The sequence below is a fragment of the Pan paniscus genome, chromosome 8 (assembly GCF_029289425.2).
Source record: "Pan paniscus chromosome 8, NHGRI_mPanPan1-v2.0_pri, whole genome shotgun sequence".
Lineage (NCBI taxonomy): Eukaryota > Metazoa > Chordata > Mammalia > Primates > Hominidae > Pan > Pan paniscus.
This window is the reverse complement of record NC_073257.2, coordinates 62,354,334-62,375,653: the sequence shown is the minus strand read 5'-3', so window position 1 is coordinate 62,375,653 and position 21,320 is coordinate 62,354,334. Positions and strand designations below refer to the sequence as shown.

Below are 21,320 nucleotides of genomic sequence, written 5' to 3'. Positions count from 1 at the left end.
TTAACACCTAAAATTACCCAAGGGATAACCAGGGCTCGTGGGATAGTCATGGTGAGTCTGAGAGTCTAGGCCCTCCAGCAGTGGGGAAACAGCATGCATTCATTGTTGGGATACTTCTCCACACACTAGTTGTACCTCTGCTTTTGTAGACGATGACCCTTGAGCTCTGGAACCTTAGGTAGTTTGATGCATGTCCAGAAAGGGGCAAACTTGGGATTTAAAACTTACAGTCTTACTCCAAAGTCTGTGTCAAGGCATTCAGCAGAATTTGACTTTTTTAACATTTTTAGTAAGTTTTTTTGGAGCTTGAGGCTAGGCTTTAGAGAACATTCACAGTATTGTCTTGGGGCAGTATCAGTATATTGGAGACCCATACTGCGTGGTATTTATTTTGTAGGAGAAGACACGAGAGCAGAAAGAAGTAGATCTCATTCCTAAAGTCCAGGAGGCTGTGAACTATGGCTTACAAGTATTGGACAGTGCCTTTGAGCAACTTGATATCAAAGCAGGAAACTCAGACTCCGAGGAAGATGATGCTAATGGGCGGGTGGAACTGATCCTTGAACCAAAGGTGAAGACATTCAACTTAAATATTTATTGCACAACTATTATGTTTGGGCTACTTTAATTGGGCACACGATTAGTAAGTCATGGACTTAACCTCTGGGAAGTGAGTATGTCACTTAGTAGTCTCACATTGACTCCACCAGAAAGACTCGCTTTACCTGAGCACTGATGGAGTACTTGTGAGGTGCAAGGCAACATGTCAAGTTTGGGGTGCAAAGATGCAGAGCATGGCCTCTACTCTCGAGGTGTGTGTTGCAGTCTGGTGGGAGAGAGGAGACATACATACGAGTAACCATTGTAAATGCCCTGAGAGAGAATTGACTTCCAGCTAGAATTTTGGGGCAAAGATGATATTTGAATTGGGGTTTGAAGGGTGGGGAGGCTCAAAAGAGACAGAGAGTGTTGGGAACCTGAAATTATGTAGCTTGGGCTAAGGAAGACTGCAGAAGAACTGAAAGGCATTTGGGTTGTTTCTGGTTTGGGCAATTATTAAATACAAATGAAGCTGCTGTGAGCATTCATGTCCAGGCTCCCTCATAGCCTAGTGAGTGTTGGTTGCTTGACAGACTTTCTCCCACATCGTTCAAAGAGACAATTGGGGTGACACAGAGTCTCTCGGTAGTGAACACAGAAAGTTACCACAGTGATTTATAGAAAGAGGCCTTGTGACACACAAGGCCTTCCGAATTAAAACATGCCACAGAACCAAACCCTTTTTTTTTTTTTGAGACGGAGTTTCGCTCTGTCCTCCAGGCTGGAGTGCGTGGCACGATGTTGGCTCACTGCAACCTCTGCCTCCCGGGTTCAAGCGATTCTCCTGCCCCAGCCTCCCGAGTAGCTGGGATTACAGGCGCCCACCACCACACCCAGCTAATTTTTGTATTTTTAGTATAGACAGGGTTTCACCATGTTGGCCAGGCTGGTCTCGAACTCCCGACCTCAGGTGATCCGCCTGCCTTGGCCTCCCAAAGTGCTGGGATTACAGACATGAGCCACCGCACCCAGCCTGAACCAAACTCTTCTAGTCATTCTGTAGCTGCACATTTCTCTTCCAGTTTGAGCTTTGCTGAGTCACACCAAATTGAGGCAGATCATTTGGCACTGACCGGTACACTTGCTGCTTGGATTTTCACTGTATGCCTTTAAAAGTCAGCAGTGGACCCTGGGAAATGGATTGCCTGGACCACACTTGATACTTCCAAGACACACAGCACTTTCTCTCTTTTTTTTTTCCCCTTGCAGAGAAAGTTGTGGAGGTACACTTTTCTTTTGTAGGAGGATTTGGGGATGTCTTCTGAGTCAGTGAGAATTAGTCCAAATTAACGCTGTCTTTGCCTTATGCTCCATTGGTTGCTGTGACGTCGTTGAACCTTTACATTAACCTTCCCAATCTTTCTGTTGTTGTATGAAACATCAGAATTATTCTCCCCTGCCCCAGAGTCCTTTGACAAGGAAGAGATATCATTGCCAAAGGGCAATGCCTCACAGGGGACAGGGCAGCATTTCCTTCAGCAGTGGAGGTAGGAGGCTGTGCAAGGGTGGAGCACTTTCTTGACCCTATTTTTTTTTTTTTTGAGACAGAGTTTCACTCTTGTTGCCCAAGCTGGAGTGGCGCAATCTCGGCTCACTGCAGCTTCTGTCTCCTGGGTTCAAGCGATTCTCCTGCCTCAGCCTTCCAAGTAGCTGGGATTACAGGCATGTAACATGACACCTGGCTAATTTTTGTATTTTTTAGTAGAGACGGGGTTTCACCATGGTGACCAGGCTGGTCTTGAACTCCTGACCTCAAGTGATCCGCCCGACTCGGCCTCCCAAAAGTGCTGGGATTACAGGTGGGAGCCACTGCAACCGACCAACCCTAAATTTTTAATGTGTGTGTGGTGTGGGACTGACAGGAGTAGACGGCTGACACGGGCGGATCTCCAGCATGTGCTGTTGGGGCCACAGTCTCCTGCCCTCACTCTGTTTTCTCATCTGGTCTTATTTTACCAACTTAACTTTTCTAAATTCGACAGTGTGGAACCACTAGGGGGTATTGTTCTTCTGTTTATTGAGTTATAATCTTATTTATTTATTTATTTATTTATTTATTTATTTATTTATTTATTTATTTTGAGACGGAGTTTCGCTCTTGTTGCCCAGGCTGGAGTGGAGTGATGTGATGTTGGCTCACTGCAACCTCCACCTCCTGGGTTCAAGAGATTCTCCTGTCTTAGTCTCCTGAGTAAATGGGACTACAGGTGTGCGCCACCACACCCAGCTAATTTTTTGTATTTTCGGTAGATATTAGGTTTCACCACGTTGGCCAGGCTGGTCTCAAATTCCTGACCTCAAGTGATCCACCTGCCTCAGCCTCCCAAAGTGCTGGGATTACAGGCATGCGCCACTGTGCCCGGCCTAATCTATTTTTATATTAAAATATATAGATATATTATGTCTCATTAGTACTGCTTTTTAGGGGACAGCTCACCAGAATGTTCAGTTTCTTTCCTTGGTCTCCTCTTCTTGGACCTTATACTAGGAGGTTGTACCCTTTTCCCTGTTTGCTTGCTGCTGATAAACTTTTGGTAGGCTTTTGCCATTTTTGTTAAATTTTGTTAATTAGGCCCTTGGGGAGGGAGATTCTGTGTGATACAGCTTTACTTTGGCATCTTTTTTTTTTTTTTTTGAGATGGAGTTTTGCTCTTATTGCCCAGGCTGGAGTGTAGTAGTGCAATCTCAGCTCACTGCAACACTGTTTCCTGGGTTCAAGTGATTCTCCTGCCTCAGCCTCCCGAGTAGCTAGGATGACAGTTACCCGCCACCATGTCCCGCTAATTTTTTTGGATTTTTATTAGAGACGGGGTTTCACCACGTTGGTCAGTCTGGTCTCAAACTCCTGACCTCAAGTGATCCACCCGCCTTGGCTTCCCAAAGTGCTAGGATTACAGGCGTGAGCCATGGTGCCCGGCCTTACCTTGACATCTTTACCTAGGATTTGACTTTTAAAAAAATCAGTGAAAAAAAGAATTTTTTTTTTTAACTTTTAGTCCTGCTGTGTTTCTTATTCTCCACCTTCGTTATGTAGCTTGTTTGGGATAGTCAGATGGAACAGGGTATCAGGTGGCACATGTAAGTTTGTTTTCAACTGAAATGTTTGACAGCCTATTCCTTTCATGATGTACAGGATCTATACATTGATCGTCCTTTACCATATCTCATTGGGTCAAAGCTGTTCATGGAACAAGAAGATGTAGGTCTTGGAGAGCTGTCCAGTGAAGGTACTTTTCTTCACCAAATAATTTTGTTCCTTAACATTTCTTTTTTATTTTAAAATAATTTCAAATTTTACATTAAAGTTTCAAGAATAGTTCAAAGAACTCTCATATACCCTTCACCTGGGTTTACCAGTTAACATTTCACCACATTTGTTTGATTGTTCTCTACATATACGTAATATTTTGTCTTGAGCCTATTTGGGAGACATCATGCTCATGCCCTGTTACTTCTAAATGTTTCTCTGTGTGTTTTCTTTTTTTCTTTTCTTTGTCTTTTTCTTTTTTTGAGACAGAGTCTCGCTCTGTGGCCCAGGCTGGAGTGCAGTGGTGCGATCTCAGCTCACTGCAACCTCCGCCTCCCGGATTTAAGCGATTTTTCTGCCTCAGCCTCCTAAGTAGCTGGGACCACAGGCGTGCACCACCACACCTGGCCAATTTTTGTATTTTTAGTAGAGACGGGGTTTCACCATATTGTCCAGGCTGGTCTCGAATTCCTGACCTTATGATCTGCCCACCTCGGCCTCCCAAAGTGCTGGGATTACAAGCATGAGCCACCGTGCCCGGCTCTTTTTCTTTCTTTCTTTCTTTTTGAGCCGGAGTTTCTCTCTGGTCACCCAGGCTGGAATGCAATGGCGCGATCTCGGCTCACTGCAACCTCCACCTCCTGGGTTCAAGCAATTCTCCTACCTCAGCCTCCTGAGTAGCTGGGATTACAGGTGCCCACCGCCACACCTGGCTACTTTTTGTATTTTTAGTAGAGATGGGGTTTTACCATGTTGGGCAGGTTGGTCTCGAACGCCTGACCTCAGGTGATCCTCTGTGTGTGTTTTCTAAGAACAAGGACATCTCTTGTATAATCACAGTAGAATTACAAAGCCAGGATATTTTCCTGGACATAAGGGTATTATCCAATCTGCTGCTATGTTCACATTTTGCTGTTTGTCCCAGTGACACCCTTTACAGTCTCTCTCTTTTGTTCTCTGGTCCGGGACTCAATCCAGGACCAGCCACCACATTTGGTTGTCAAATCTTCAGTTATCTTTTAATCTGATGCCATTTCTCAGCCTTTCTTTGCTTTTTATGACCCTGACATCTTTAAAGAGTACAAGCAAGTTTTTTTTTTATTTGTAATGAATAATTTTTTGGGGGAGAGATACTTCAAGACTACATAAATATGTAATTCCTCACCATAATGACACTTTCAGTTCCAGTAAGTGGGTATAGATGGTTTTATCAAGATCTCTGTGTTGCTGTTGTATGGTGGTTTGTGATTTTGAGCTAAGGACATTTTCTTGTGAATATTGGTGTGGTGACCCTTATCTCTCTTCTCAACAGAAGGCTCTGTAGGCAGTGATCGTGGCAGTATTGTGGACACTGAGGAAGAGAAAGAAGAGGAGGTAAGGGCTGTTTGGTATGACCAGGTCACGGTGGGCAGCAAGCTTAATTTAAGATGGGCCTAGCAGGCTAAGTAAATAGCATAACTGTGAATTCGTAATCTGCTTCCATAAAGCTTTTAACAGTGATAGAAGCCACATTCTGAGTTTTTTTCCCCAAGGGTTAGATTTCCTTTTTGCCTTATGTACAATAATAGTGAAAGCTGCTTTCATCTCTTCCACTATTATCCTCTCTCCCACCTTGCCACCAAATATCTCTTTCACCCAATATATTTTTGAGAAGGGCAGCTTAGATGTTTTGGTGGAATCTCTGCCTGGGATATAGTCTTTGAGTATATTCTGTCTTTGAATAATTCTAAGGGAAAAAATCTACATTTAGAACTTTTGTAAACTATAAAACCTAGAGCAGGATATACCGAAAGCCACCACTTACATTCTATTTTGCTGCTGCCGCTAGCGCTTTCATATCCACAGAGCATAATTTCATTTCCTTGTCTAGAGTTTGAGTCTGTGGGCCTTGACTACAGTTGAATCTGTAGTTGTTCTTTAGATGGGATATTCGTTATTGCAAAGGACACAGCCATGTTGCAGGAGAGTCCTCGAGTATGGGATTTCCGAAAGGAGACAGTGTTGTGTATGTGCTTTTCTCTTCTGGTTGGTCCCCCTTTCTGCACTCTCCCTGCGCGCCTTTCTTCCAGTCCTCCAAAGAAAAACCTGACAGCAGGAAATGAGCTTTTCTTAAGTAACTTTCGTATAACAAAAGCAGTGCTCATTAGGGGAATCCCTTGCTTTTAGCCACCGATGTGGCACTTCATCAATAGTTGCTACGAGCAACTATTGATGTCCCCTTCTTGGGCCTAATGAAGTAGTTATCCTAATGAGAGGAAATAGAGACAGTATAGTCCAAAATGTAAAATAACACAAACTGACTTTCAGTAATTTAGTTAGTTAAATGTGCAACTCTTACTTTAAATCCAAAGGCAAGAGTTGAAAGTGCAGGTGATGTGAACAAATTGTTAGAGGCATTTAAGTGAACCACAAAAATTACATGTTAACTGGAACAACCCTTCACAATATTGCCAGCTACCCAGCTTATCTGCACCTTGATACTTAAGGTGACCAGTAGTCAGTACAAAGAGACTGAGTGTCAGAGCTTTTTCTCCACTTGACATAGAATCAGCCTGCCCCAGAGACTTAGACCTGCAATCATTTCTGTGCTTCTAAGTAAAGCCCATTTAACAACAAAGCCTTTTCTTCCCCATAAAGGAGTCAGATGAAGATTTTGCCCATCACGGTGACAATGAACAAAACCGGGTAAGGCTCATGTATTGAAATGACTTTGTTTTTACATTTTAATTGAAGCATAGTATATATACTAAAATTACTTTGGAATGATTTATGACAAAGTGAGGATTTTTTCATGTATACAATTTATTTTCCTTTAAGCATTTCATGTATTTAGGCTAACTACCTCCTTTGTATATATTTTTTCCAATTTTGCTTTATAGTTTATTTTTCTTAGAAAAGAAGTTTCAAAGAAGTGAAAAACACAATTGGAAAACAGAGCCTCTAAAAGAAGACTCAGTTACCCAAACTGAACTACTTTGCATGAGTCCCTCTTCTGTTTTAAAATTGGAGACAATCTAGCAGTAACATTATTGAGTATTCACAAGATGAAAACTTCTTACCCTACTGTCTTAGCACGGTTATCTTAATTTTTGAATATCTAAAGGCGTATTCTTTTCATAGTGTGCATCGTTCATTTTCTGTCATTTTATGTTAACATTTTATAAATGTGTCCTTATTTATTATTATTATTTTTTTGAGATGGAGTTTTGCTCTTGTTGTCCAGGCTGGAGTGCAGTGGCGTGATCTCAGCTCACTGCAACCTCCGCCTCCTGGGTTCAAATAATTCTTCTGCCTCAGCCTCCCGAGTAGCTGGCATTACAGGTGCCCACCACCATGCTCAGCTAATTTTTTTTGTATTTTTAGTAGAGATGGGGTTTCACCATGTTGGCCAGGCTGGTCTCGAGCTCCTGACCTCAGGTAATCCACCCACCTTGGCCTCCCAAAATGCTGGGATTACAGGCGTGAGCCACCATACCTGGCCTCCTTATTTTAAATAGCCTTTGCAGTTTGCATTGTAAACTTCTATACTTTTAAACATACTGAGTATGATACTGTCATAGTCTCTAAATGTATAAGGGAAAGAGTTTATTTCTAGAGTTGTATTTTTGATGTAATAATGTATTCAATATTTTCTTTTCTTTTTTTTGAGACAGAATCTCGCTCTGTTGCCTAGGCTGGAGTGCAGTGGTGTGATCTCAGCTCAATGTAATCTCCGCCTACAGGGTTCAAGCGATTCTCATGCCTCAGCCTCCCTGAGTAGCTGGGACTATGGGTGTGTGGCACCATGCCCGGCTAATTTTTTGTATTTTTAGTGGAGTCAGGGTCTTCCCATGTTTCCCAGGCTGGTCTTGAGCTCAGGCAAACCGCCCACTTCGCCCTCCCAGAGTACTGGGATTACAGGTATGAGCCACCACGCCCAGCCAATATTGTCATATATAGAAATCCTTTGCTTCGGTGAACTGTTCCTTCAGAACGAGGTGGTATAGAGTTATGTTAATAACTCTTAATGTCTGGTGGACATTCTAAATTAAGTATTATGCATGTAGATTTTCCTACAATCTCATCACTGGGGTGATTATTTTAAATTTCTTTTAGTTAAAAATTTGCATTTAAATTTCTTAACTGGGAAATATTTTTTTCACAAAAATGTTTAACTATCAAATGAAGGATTGTATACTTTCTGGTTGTTACTGTATTTTCCTGGTTGTATTCATAAATGTGGTTGATCTTTATAATTTTAACGATCAGTCTTTCTTCATAGGATATTTGTTTCTGTGGAATTTCCTATTAAGATCTGTAAATGCAAACAGTTTTTCTTTCCTTTTTTTTTTTTTTTTTTTGAGACAGAGTCTCTCTCTGTTACCCAGGCTGGAGTGCAGTGGCACGATCTTGGTTCACTACAACCTCCACCTCGTCGGTTCAAGTGATTCTCATGCCTCAGCCTCCCAAGTAGCTGCGATTATAGGCATGTGCCACCATGCCCAGCTAGTTTTTGTATTTTTAGTGGAGATGGGGTATCGCCATGTTGGCGCGGCTGGTCTTGAACTCCTGACCTCAGGTGATCCGCCTGCCTCAGCTTCCCAAAGTGTTGGGATTACAGGCGTGAGCCACCACGCCCAGCCACAAACAGTTTTTCAAAAACAGTACAGTATAGTGAGTAAAAGCACTAGCTTATGCAACAGGTTGGTTTTGTGTGCTGCAGCTAACCTCAAAGTTGTAAGGATTAAATTAGATAATAAAGTGCTTTTAGTAACATGCCTGGCACAGTTCATTGATTCAAACATTGAAAAAAAATTTTTTTAATTATACGTAGTAGTGTGTACCTTTGGAAAAATTAGAACTTAACAGATAAGGCTAAGTTTGAGCCTTCCAGTCCTTTCCTTCTCTGCATACTCTTCAAGGTAACTGGGATCATGCTCTGGGAGCATGTCATTCCAAGTCTGTTTCTTTGCTTTTATAAACACATCTGTTTCCATAGAAATGCTGTAGTGTTTGCAGAGGGGGCGGGGCGTGGTATCATCCTGGATTTGTTATTCTGCGCTTTTTTGCTTGACCTACCTTGGATGGCTCTCTAGTCGTTACAGCTTTTACCTTTTAACTATTACTCAGTATTCTTACTAAGGTAAGACTATGCTGATGATGTTTATATTTCTCTAGTAAAAGGCTGGGCATGGTGGCTCACGCCTGTAATCCCAGTGCTTTGAGAATGTAATCCCAGCGCTTTGGGAAGCTGAGGTGGTTGGATCACCTGAGGTCAGGAGTTTGAGACCAGCCTGGCCAACATGGTGAAACCCCTTCTGTACCAAAAATATAAAAATTAGCCGGGCGTGGTGGCGGGTGCCTGTAATCCTAGCTACTCAGAGGGCTGAGGCAGGAGAATGGCTTGAACCTAGGAGGCGGAGGTTGCAGTGAGCCGAGATCACCCCATTGCACTTCAGCCTGGGCAAAAAGAGTTAAACTCCTTCTCAAAAATAAATAAATAAATAAAAATATTTCTCTAGTAACAGCCATTTTTGATATTTTAATATTCTGCTTTTTATATTCTTGTTGTTACATTCTTATAAAGGATACATTTTTAGGCCGGGCTCGGTGGCTCACGCCTGTAATCCTAGCAGTTTGGGAGGCTGAGGTGGTTGGATCACCTGAAGTCAGGAGTTCAAGACCAGCCTAGACAACATGGTGAAACCCCATCTCTACTAAAAATACAAAAAATTTGCTGGGCGTGGTGGTGCATGGGTGTAATCCCAGCTACTCGGAAGGCCAAGGCAGGAGAGTAGCATGAACTGGGCAGGCAGAGGTTGCAGTGAGCCGAGATCATGCTGATGCACTCCAGCCTGGGCCACAGAGCAAGACTCCATCTCAAAAATAAATATATATATATATGTTTTATATATATTTTTATATATATATTTTTCTTAGATTCAAAGTAAATCTTGTGTATTATTTCTTCCAGCACATCTTTTGCTTCATAACTTGCTGCATCATGATTATGATTATTATTTTAAAAAGCTGTTACTTCTTTGAAGGAGGAGCCTAAAGGCTGACAGTATCTCTTCTTTAGCTTAATAACTAGTAGTTTTAATTTGCTATTTTATACTCTTAGCACACCACACAAATGAGTGATGAGGAAGAGGATGATGATGGCTGTGACCTTTTCGCTGACTCTGAGAAGGAGGAGGAAGATATTGAGGACATTGAAGAAAATACTAGACCTGTAAGGAAGGCTGTAGTTGCTATCACTTGGCAGAGTTTTAGAACCAATGACTTTTTTTTTTTTATTGTGACTTACTTTGTACAACACTCATTTTGGCATATTTGTCATTTCATTTACACTTTGGAAAATAATGGCAAGCATCTCAAATTGCCTCACAAGTACCACTTGCTTATCCAGATGTTATGATTTTATGAGTCAGATCATTCAGAATATGTCTAGTTCCAGAGTTTGAAGACCATAGTGCTCCTGTCTCTCCACCCATGCACCTTTTTCTTATTTTCGTATTTAGATTTTTAAGTATTAAAGTCAAGTATTAAAAAAAATAAGGAAATAAAGGGCAGCTCCCTTTGAAGGAACATTTTATGAGTGCTATTCCTTGGGTGAGCTGTATAGGGTACATATGTTTAAATTCATTTAATTAAACTCTGTTTTCTCCTCAGTTCAATTTCTTTGCTCTTGTATACATAATGTTGTTAGGTGTCCAAAGTGAAGTGTACTAGTTTGTTACAAAAAAGCGATTCTTTTGATTTCTCCTGCTGTAGAAAAGAAGCAGACCTACATCGTTTGCAGATGAGCTGGCTGCCCGCATCAAGGGGGATGCCGTGGGCCGAGTGGACGAGGAGCCGACAAGTGAGCCCCAGCCTCATTGACGGGGAGTAGGGGAGGGGTAGTGCAGGGCCCTCTGCTGGCTTCACTAAAGGCGGATTTCTCTTTTTATTAGTAATTACTGCATATATTTATTAGTAATTGCTACATATAATTTAAATTGTAGCGCTTATTCCTTTTTTGGTTAATGGGCTCCTTTAGATAACTGAACACTGTGGACCCACAAGAAAAACGTACATGTACACATGTAGATAACCCTTTACATATAATTTCAGGGGATTAATGGAAACTCCAGAGAACCATGGGCAACAGCTTAAGAATTCCTGGCTGAATATTTACTCCTATATTTTGAACAAATAAGAATGTGCTATATAGCATATTCTAGTTATAACAGGGTAGAAAGATAACACAATAATTCTTTCAACAAATACAATCCTGTTATGCACATGAGCCTGGGATGAAAGCAGAAGCCTTCTGCCTTACAAAGAGACTCTTGAGTGCCCACTGTGGGCAGGGCAGGGGGTTTAGTGCAGCTGAGATGAAAGGCAGATGTCTTGCTCTTAGCTGTGAGTTATGAGGATGACAGACGTGGAAAGAACCAGGATGTGTATACTGAGGGAGGACTTAGTACTATTAAAACTGTGAACTGTTCTTCAAGCCTTACCCTCAGGAGAAGCAAAACCTCGGAAGACACTCAAAGAGAAGAAGGAAAGGAGAACTCCTTCAGACGGTGGGCCTTTTCCCTCAATTCTGTTATTTTAGGAGCCTGTTGACTAAGGAATGTTGCTTACATAATTCATGAAGTACTGCTTTACATGCTGTTTTCCCTCTGACAAATGGGTCTGTCTCCATTTACTTTTCTAAAGCCTCTGGGCTGGGCGTGGTGGCTCACACCTGTAATCCCAGCGCTTTGGGAGGCCGAGGCCGAGGCCGAGGCGGGCGGATCACGAGGTCAGGAGTTTAAGACCAGCCTGGCCAACATAGTGAAACCCCATTTCTACTAAAAATACAAAAAATCAGCTTGGCATGGTGGTGGGTACCTGTTGTCCCAGCTACTTGGGAGGCTGAGGCAGGAGAATCACTTGAACCCGGGAGGCAGAGATTGCAGTGAGCCTTGATCATGCCACTGCATTCCAGCCCGGGTGATGGTGCGAGACTCCGTCCCAAAAACAAACAGAAGCCTTGGAAGGCATGTTTTGGGGTGCTGGGAGGATATGTGGGTGTGGAGTAAAAATTCCTGTAGAGATTTGATTTATTAGATTTTACAGCAATCATTTCTTGTCTTCCTAGAATTCTTAGAAGTATAGAAACTTAGGAATCTCTAGCATTTGTTTTCAATAAAGGATACACCAGGCCTTTTCCTGCAAACAGCCATGTCCATTACATTAGACTTGTCCCTGTGTCAGTTTGCAGATCCCTTTGTTTATTCTGCCCTTCCTTCCCAGATTGGTTGGGGAATGGGTCTTGAATGTGGCATCTGACCCGAATGCTTGCTTCAGAGTAAATCTATATCCAGGGTGCTGGCCTAGAGAATGAATGCTGTTTGCTGCAGACGTGGACAGACTTGAGAGTGGAGGCCCAGAGAGTCTTTTGAGGGTGTCAGTGGACTGTGCCAGGGGTTTAGTGTGAAATTCATCAGACTGCCTCACACTTTGTTAAATAGTGTCAGATAAACTCCATGCCAGTTTGGAGACACAGCAGATGCCAACCCGGGAATTTGAGTTCTGGACCCATCTTTAATACTCCCTGCAAAACATTGCTTTCTGTTTGCTAGATGAAGAGGATAACTTATTCGCACCCCCCAAGCTGACCGACGAGGACTTCTCGCCATTTGGCTCTGGAGGCGGCCTGTTCAGTGGGGGCAAGGGGCTCTTTGATGATGAGGACGAGGAGGTGAGTCCATGTCACCCAGCAACACTCCCTGCAGCTAGCTGTGTCAGGGGTCCACAGGGAAGAAATAGGCTTTGCTTATTTAGTGGGGGAAAAACAGTTTCTCAGTTGGAAGTTGCTTCTATTTTCATATTTTGGGACATTTTGAACTAAGAATCACAGAGTGAGAAATGCCGTATCCTTCTATGCTTTGTTAGGTGAGGAGAAGATGTGCACGTGTTAATGTGAATAATTTACTAGGTGATTGTTTCTTGCCTTATCTGTTGTCTTCCACGTTTGTTTTTAATTCCTGGACAGGCCTAAATTATTTTAGGATCTCATTTTGCCATAGTTATCACTTTGCAACTGATTTTCTGGCAGAGTAGTAAATATGTAGCTTTAAATCTTGTAGGTTATTTTTCCTTAGAAATCCTCAAATGCAGCTATGCTTTCTCCTGGTTTTTTGAATTCTTTGTCATATACCTTATTTCAACCAGAGTGACCTCTTCATGGAAGCCCTCCAGGATCGGCAAGCTGGAGCCTCTGTTAAGGAGGGTGAGCTGGGGCTGGGCAGCTGCGTCTCGGTGTGCAGAGTTCCAAAACTGTCTTTCTCACTAGGAGATGGAACCCTGAGGTTGTTCCCAAGCCTTGTTTCTGTGTTAAGCAGGAAGCTATTGTTTTTACTGTGGTCCAGTTGAAAGTAATTCATCTTCACTAATTCATGTCTTGGAAAACACAGTACCATCTGTAAACCCATACCACAGTCTTGCCTCTTTGTTAGGAGAGAACTCATAAAAAGTCAAACAAGAAAAGTACCCTAGAGCAATGTTGAGGATGGTTTTCATTGAATGAAGTTTAATTTAAAGAAACATTTTTAACATTCTGTATATAAGTTGGAGACCAGTAATTCCCCAACCCAGTGTGCATTAAAATCATCTGTGCAGGTTTTTTTGTTTTTTGTTTTTTGTTTTTGTATTTTTAGTAGAGACAGGGTTTCACCATGTTGGACGGTTGGACAGGCTGGTCTTAAACTCCTATCCTCAAGTGATCACCCGCCTAGACCTGGCAAAATGCTAGGAATATAGGCATGAGCCACTGCACCTGTCCAATTGGTGCAGTTTTTAAAAAACACAAATATAAATATATTTTTTAACCTACAAATGTTACTCCATAGGTTTGTGGTAGTTCTTGGGACTTGGGAATTAGTGATTCTAAGTGCCGAGTCTCCCGGGCACAGGCATCAGAGCTGGGCCTTGGAGGCCGCTCCTTGTGCATGCTGTGCGGGCTGCTAGCCTGGCTCTCCTCTGCTTTCTGCTGTCCATGTTTTGGCATCAGTGACTTGCTTGGTTTCCCCCTTTGCTCTTATGTCTTTATTTTTTTACTGATGACTCACATGTTTTTGCGGTTCTTTTTCACTCGTTCATTCTCATCCAACTGGAATGGGTAGAGGTGGAACTGTTTGGGGGAGCCCCGGTCATGCTGTCCCTGCCTCTGCTGTGCTCACCTCCTCCCTTGGTGTCCCCCAGCTGACCCACTGCTGTGGCTTGATGACGGTCAGCATGCTCTTCCATTGGAGTCACAACTCAGATTGTGTTAATCCCAAAAAAAAAGTCCTGACATCGGTAGAGAAGAAAATACTAAAGAATTTTAAAATGGCTTGTTCAGGAAAAAGTGGTTTCAAAAGGTCTGATACTAGCTGTGTGTTACATTGCACATATTTCAGGAAGAAAATAGCAAGGAAAGTTATTTCCCTTGTAAAATGGTTACCCCTTGCTTTCTCATTCTAGAGTCTTCATCATCCAAACCTGGAAAGAAAATCCCAGCAGGAGCTGTTTCTCTATTTTTAGGTAACATAACTTAGGTTTGTTTTCTAAAAACTACACAAATACTGTTTTTTCCATTTCAAAATTATCATCTTCTAAAGCCTGGCTGGAGATGAGGAAGTACCTGGGAGCTTCAAAGGGCTTTGAGCAGCTTATAGAAAGAGCTCATTTACTGATATTAGCTCTTATTCTCCTAGAGCTCAGTGGCCTTGGACTTTTTTGTGTTTGAGTGACCTGGTGATTCTCCGTTGTGAGATGTTCTGTAGCAGTAATGGATGGAGGCTATTGGGCCCTCTTAATGCATTTTGTGGATTAACTGAAATGAAAAGTTTTTGGTGGGTGATAATTTTTTTCTGTAAATTCAACAGGCCCACACTGGCTCACAGCTGTGGCTGTCTTGTCTCTCCACCCACAGGAGACACGGATGTGTTTGGTGCTGCCTCCGTTCCATCACTGAAGGAGCCACAGAAGCCTGAGCAGCCCACTCCAAGGAAAAGCCCCTATGTTCCCCCTCCCACTGGCCTGTTTGATGATGATGATGGTGATGATGATGACGACTTTTTCTCGGCACCCCACAGCAAACCTTCTAAAACAGGTATGTGTTCCTGCCTCCGTTTCTAGGACTTCAGCCAGAAAAAGAATGTTGCCTAAATGGAAGATAAGCTCACCTAGTTCTGTATCTCTTACAGTGCCAGAATCCCTTCTCCAGCATTCCTGTCATTGAGTTGTTGTGTCTGTACTTACATAGGTGTGGTGCCTGGGAGGTCTGTTTTATGACCCAATCTTTTCTGCTCTGTAAGCTAATTACTATGATTATTTTCCTTATAGAGAGCTGAAATCCTTTTCTGTATAATTTTTGCTTGCAATTTCCAGTTCTGACCTTTGGTGTTGTAAAGTTTTAATCATCCTTTCTTCCAGCCGACCTTAGTCAATTACATGAGCAGCGGGTTGTGTGCCGGCCATTTATTTCCCAGCTTCTCATTTCTCTGCCAAAAAGCTCAGGTGGCCTTGGTCTTTCCTCAGATGATGGAGTTTTCATCCCCTTGGCCACTTTGGCATTCTCCTCTCTTTTCCTCTTAAATGTAAGTCCTATGTCCTGAAGTCATTCCCATAAATCATTTGTTTTTAAATGTGCAGATGAATCTTCCAGGGGCTTTTGTCAAAATGAAGATTCCGATTCAGTAGGTCCAGGGTGGGGCCTGAGAATTTACATTTCCAGCAAGCTTCATGGTCTGTAGATCACACTTCGAATAGCAAGACTTAGATCTATTGACTGCTCTTCCAGAAAAGAAAGGTAGATCCCTAGATCCCTAAGGTGCACATGATTTTCAGCAACTTCAAAAAATAAAAAAGGATGGCATAGGAATGGATGGATCTAGTATGCATTTAGAAGCCGGCTGTCTGGACTCACTCTCTTCCAGTGTTAGGTGTAGAAAGTAAGGATGGAAGCCGAAGTGTGAGGGAAAACGATAGCCTAGTTAATCTAGAAAGAGTGCAAACGGATGCAGAATGCACACAGGTCTCGGTGAAGATGACATGAATGAAGGTAGTAGTGCTTTTTGTAGCTCCACAGGGCTCTTACTTAGTGGATATCTTTGAGAACTGATTGAGAATCACTAGTAAATTGATGCTGCTTACTTTGACAACTCCTAGTCTCTTTGGACATTCATGAGTCAGTGACCTCATTTCAGCAACACATGCCCTATTCGGTACAGCAGTGCTTATGGTGATGAAAGGTTGGAAACCACCCAAATACTTATCAGTAGAGTAAGCTATGGCCCTTCTATTCGGTGGACTATTCTGTGACAGTTAAAAAGAAAGGGGTCTACGCTTGTTGACTTGGGAAGATTTTGTAGGTACATTGAGTGGAAAACACAAATGGTAAGACATATTGTTCAAATTATCTTCTTATTTATAGCCTTATTTGTAAATAACTAGTGTTAATTCATTAGTACATCCTTTGGGGGAATTAGAAGCATGTATGCTGAACTGTTCCCAATGTTCATCTTGTTTGAGTAGACTGGTGGAATTATGAGGAGATTTCATTATTTGCTTTTATCTGCTTTTGTACAGTTTGATTTTTTTTAAAGCAGGAGCCAAGCCTTCATTTCTCAGATTCCTTAGATGATTGACTTGGTGGCCCTCTTAAATGATCTTTCTTCCTCTAGATCTCTCTTCACCTTGTAAGCCAGTCCAAGCTACTCTAAGCACAGGAGATGGCTGCTTGGATAAGCATGTCAGCCACGTGGATAAACTATCTGTTCTGTCTTTCAACTGAACTGCTACTATGCACTGTGAAAAATTCCAAGGGAAGAGTATAGTTCCACTTACTATTTCTTTATAACTAATCAAGAAACAACATAACTTTTTATGTTTATTCTTTGGGAGGGAAGAATTTTTTAATCTGTGAATTTTGTGATAGGATGTTTGATGTTAGTGTCATTTTATGCCTTGGTGTTTTTTAAAGGCAAAGTCCAATCCACTGCCGATATCTTTGGTGACGAAGAAGGAGATCTGTTCAAAGAAAAAGCCATAGCATTGCCAGAAGCCACTGTGAGTCAGACAGATGAAAATAAAGCAAGAGCAGAAAAAAAGGTGAGCAGGAGGGAAGGCTTAATGCAGGAGCATTGATCTGCAGCATTTTAATAATTCATCCGGAACCCAGAGGGAAGTACTGTTCCCTTTCACGTTCGTATTGAAGAACTTCAAACAGAAAGTGGAAAGAACATTGCAGTGAACACCCAAATAACTGCCACCCAGATTGATCAGTTCTTAGGGTTTTGGCAAACACTTTATGGATGTAAACCTTGTTACATATCTATTGTTTTCCTGAACTATTTGTATGTAAGTTGTTTGAACTGTTTGCTGCATGGAACTGTTTCCATGTAGTCATTGTGACATTCTACCCCTAAATATTTCATTAAGCCTCTCTTGAAAAGACTTCCATATAAGCACAATGCCATTATCAACAGCTGTGAGACTAACAGTAATTCTATAGTAGAATCTAATATCTAGTCTGTATTAGAATTGCTCCAGTTGCCCCAGAATGTCTTTGTAAAATCACCCCAACAAATAGAATACAGATTTAAAATTATCTCGCATATAGTTTATATGGTAATTTCCTCTCTTGTCCCCAAAATGCCATTTACAGCAGTGATCCCCAACCTTTTTAGCATTAGGGACATAAGGAGAGTGCAACCTGGAATCTAGATCCCTCGCTTGCACAGTTCACAATAGCGTTTGCCCTCCTATGAGAATCTGATGCTGCCACTGATCTGACAGGAGGAGGAGCTCAGGCAGTAATGCTTGCTGCTCACCTCACCTCCTGCTGTGCGGCCCGGCTCCTAACAGGCCATGGACTGGTCTGCATCCCAGGGTTGGGGACCCCTGCTTTATAGTTTTTTTTATGTTTTGATTTTTTTTTGTTCTAAGAAACTCAGGATTCGGACAGTGTGTCTGCATTGCATTTGGTTGTCATGTCTCTTTGGTCTCCTTAATCTAGAGCAACACCTCCCACATCTTTTTTTTTTTAATATCCAGCCACTTGTCTTGTAGAATGTGTCTCGTGAGTTTGCTTGATTATTTTCCTATGAATAGATTCAGGGTGAGAAGTTTTGGCAAGAATACAAGCAGGCAGGGTTGTGCACTTCCAGTTGGATCACCTCCCAAGACACATCAGGTCCACTGTCTGCCTCATTCAGACACGTTTGTCACTTGGTTGTTAGGGTGCCCACCACACTGCTTCATTGGAAAGGTACCCTGTTCTCTTTTGCCATTGCTAAGTTGATCTCTAAAGTGATAGTTGAACACAGTGTGAATACCTGTTCTCTCCCAGCCTTTTACTCAGTGTTTTGAAAATCCACTGATGATCTTTTCTTGACTCAGTTAATCTGTTAGCGGGCATAAACCACTATTTTTTTAATTCTATATTTCTTATTAGTTGGCATTCTTCTGAATGAAGTTCTTTCTCTCCCTCTCCTTCCCCGATTTTTAGTATTGCTTTGGGATCATGTATTCATTCTTCAGTGTAGATGATAATCCATTACCATCATTCTTCTTCTTCTTTTTTTTTTTTTGTGAGACAGGGTCTTGCTCTGTTGCCCAGGCTGGAGTGTAGTGGTGCAATCACAGCTCACTGCAGCCTCAACCTCCTGGGTTCAAGCGATTCTCCAGCCTCAACCTACCAAGTAGCTGGGACTATATGCGTGCGCCACCATGCCCGGCTAATTTTTTGTGGAGACGGGTTTTGCCCATGTTGGCCAAACCATCATTCTTTTTGATGCTCAGATTGACCTGCATTTGGCCAGTGTGTGTGTCCCCAGCAGTCTTTAAGCCCTTCTGACTGCTTGACCTTTCACTGCTGTCCTGTACAGCTGGTCCCTCCTCTTTCTACAGTTTGTCTCATCGTGTCATGTCCTGGCTGTGAAACCCTGACTTTCTCCTGCCGACCACCTAAGGCCCAGCATTCAGAACCTGTCAGGCCCCTCAGGCAGCCTGTCTTTCCATGCTGTCTCTCATTGCATATGTCCCATCTGTGCACCCATTGACCCAGACTGTGTGTCCTGCTCCCTGATACACCAGATGTGTCCTCTGTTTGTCTTGCTGTTCTCTTAACAGCCTCTTTGGTTTGTTGCCTATCACAGCAGAGACTCCGTGTGTTTTCTAGATTGATTGAGTAAACCCTCTTTTCTGGGTATCTTACGCGTTAATGCTTAATTTTTCTTTTTCTTCCCCGCCCCCCCGCCGACAAAGGTTACCTTATCTTCCAGCAAAAATCTCAAGCCCTCATCAGAAACAAAGACTCAAAAAGGCTTATTTTCAGATGAGGAGGACTCTGAGGTATGGAATTCTTTTGCTTAGTTGTGGGTATTAGTCTATAGATATGACATAGAAACTATTTTTGAATCAGGTTTTTCTCAATAGAGTTATAAGACTTTTTGTTAAGTACTCCAGTTCTTTAAAAATTATCTCTAGAGGCCAGGAGCGGTGGTTCATGCCTGTAATCCCAGCACTTTGGTAGGCCAAGGCAGGCGGATACCTGAGGTCAGGAGTTCGAGACCAGGCTGGCCAACATGATGAAACCCTGTCTGTCTTAAAAAGACAAAAATTAGCCGGGTATGGTGGTGTGGGCCTGTAATCCCAGTTACTCAGGAGGCTGAGATAGGAGATTCACTTGAACCCGGGAGGCAGAAGTTGCAATGAACCGAGATCACACCATTGCACTCCAGCCTGGGCGACAGAGCGAGACTTCATCTCAAAATAAATAAATGAATAAAAAATAATCTCTTGAGAGCACAGGGGCTTTAGAAAGCAATATGTTTACAATACTTTTCACTTTTGGGTTGGACTGTATTTACATTTCCTGGGATGAAAATCCTGTCTCTTTAGGATGCTCAGATTTTAAACTGTTCATGGGCTCATGATGTGATGAGGAGCTTGCACCAGAGTGGAGGTCACCATGCTACTTCCGTTATTCACATTTTCACTAACTAGACCGTGGCTTAATGCTGTAGCAGATGGGTTCTGGCATAGCCATCTGTCTTGTCGAGACTGAGACCACTAACAGCCTGTGGGACCCTGGTTCACAGGTTGCTTTGGTCCCTCCAGTCACCTTAGAACCACCTCTCAGAATTTCACTGCTTTTCCTGAGTCTCTCAGGCCTAGGTCGTCTTAGATCCAATTTTAAGTTAGCCTTTTAGGAGATCATAGAACTGTATGAGAATGTAATGGGAAATAATAAGCCCCTTTTACAGAAAAATATGTGGACATGGCAGAAACTTACATGTATTTCAAGAAACTGTGAGCTCTAGGTTAGGCTGTCGTGGTTGGGCTTTGCACTCACAGCAAGGATGAACATGGGACCCTTTGGAAGTATAGTGATTGCCCTTGATGTAAAGAATACCTTTGAGGCTATCATTGAAGGCGAGTGTACAAAACATGGGAATTAACCAAAGTGCAGTTAAGTCACAACCCTGACCCCTGAGAAACAGCATGATGGGCCTCCACCATCTTATCCTCATGTCATGGATCCCCTGTGTCACCCACACCTGCACCTCGGGGTCTTTGCACCGGCCCCTGCCATTCTGAGGAATGCTGTTCCTAGAATCCAGCTTGCTTCCTCACTCTTCGATTTCTCTGTGAGGCCTCGCTGATGAAATACACACAACAGGAAGCCTGCTAGCACATACCACCCTGTGCTCCTGGTCCTCCTTCCTATTTCACTGTTTACCACAGCACGTGTTGCCAGGGACAGTGTATATTTACTTATTCATTGTCTCTACTTCCCACTAAAGTACGTGCCACGAGGGCAGGACTTTTAATTCCCTGTTTGTATCCCTAACACCCTGTCCTTAATACTAGTGCTTGGCATGTTGTAAGCCATCCAGTAATTGTTGATTAGACAAGAAAACCAAATGTGAGCAATTTCAGTGACTTACGAGGTGTTCTGGTTATTTGTTGCTATGAAACAAGTAACTCCAAAACCTAGTGGTTCATAACACCCATAGTTTTGTTGTCTCACAGTTCGAGAGGTTGACTGGGCTTAGCTAGGCCATTGTCACTGAGGATCTCTTGTGTCTGAAGGTGGCTGGGCTGAGGATCACCTTATTCATATGTCTGGTACCTGGGCACTGGGGCCCCTGGGACATCTCTCACTAGCCCTGTGTGGCTCCCAGCATGTAGTCAGGGAAGCCAGTCCTCTTACATGCTGGCTCAGGGCTGTAGGGGAGAGTCCTCAGAGAGAGCCCGGTGGAGGCCATGTCGCCTTCTGTGTTCCAGCCTTGGAAGTCAACGATGTTCCTTTTGCTTCATTTGTTGGTCAAGATGGTCACAATGGCCCATCCAGGTTTATGGGGAGAGGCTGTAGGCTCCCCTTCTTGATGGTGGGAGTGTAAATGAACTCTCAGACTTGTGTGAAAACGCTACCAAAGGCTTTGCCCCATGTGTGTCATCATAGAGTGAA

The 21,320-nt window shown here is 42.7% G+C and overlaps 1 protein-coding gene across 19 annotated transcripts in view; it reads left to right on the top strand.

The window, feature by feature from the left end:
• LOC100967802 (WASH complex subunit 2A-like) overlaps positions 1-21,320 on the top strand; it is a 65,284-nt gene that overhangs the window by 12,439 nt on the left and 31,525 nt on the right. For 7 of the 19 annotated variants that reach the window (XM_055092796.2, XM_055092802.2, XM_055092801.2 and 4 more), the window contains 13 exons: positions 398-571; positions 3,734-3,827; positions 5,160-5,221; positions 6,485-6,532; positions 9,951-10,061; positions 10,604-10,691; positions 11,326-11,397; positions 12,442-12,560; positions 13,034-13,091; positions 14,324-14,383; positions 14,775-14,954; positions 16,827-16,954; positions 19,112-19,198. In XM_055092796.2, coding sequence (XP_054948771.1) covers positions 398-571; positions 3,734-3,827; positions 5,160-5,221; positions 6,485-6,532; positions 9,951-10,061; positions 10,604-10,691; positions 11,326-11,397; positions 12,442-12,560; positions 13,034-13,091; positions 14,324-14,383; positions 14,775-14,954; positions 16,827-16,954; positions 19,112-19,198 — 1,281 coding nt within the window. Of the gene's footprint in view, positions 1-397; positions 572-2,379; positions 2,400-3,733; positions 3,828-5,159; positions 5,222-6,484; positions 6,533-9,950; positions 10,062-10,603; positions 10,692-11,325; positions 11,398-12,441; positions 12,561-13,033; positions 13,092-14,323; positions 14,384-14,774; positions 14,955-16,826; positions 16,955-19,111; positions 19,199-21,320 lie in introns of those variants that run through there. The other 12 variants (XM_055092804.2, XM_055092803.2, XM_063607393.1 and 9 more) reach the window with 4 other exon arrangements.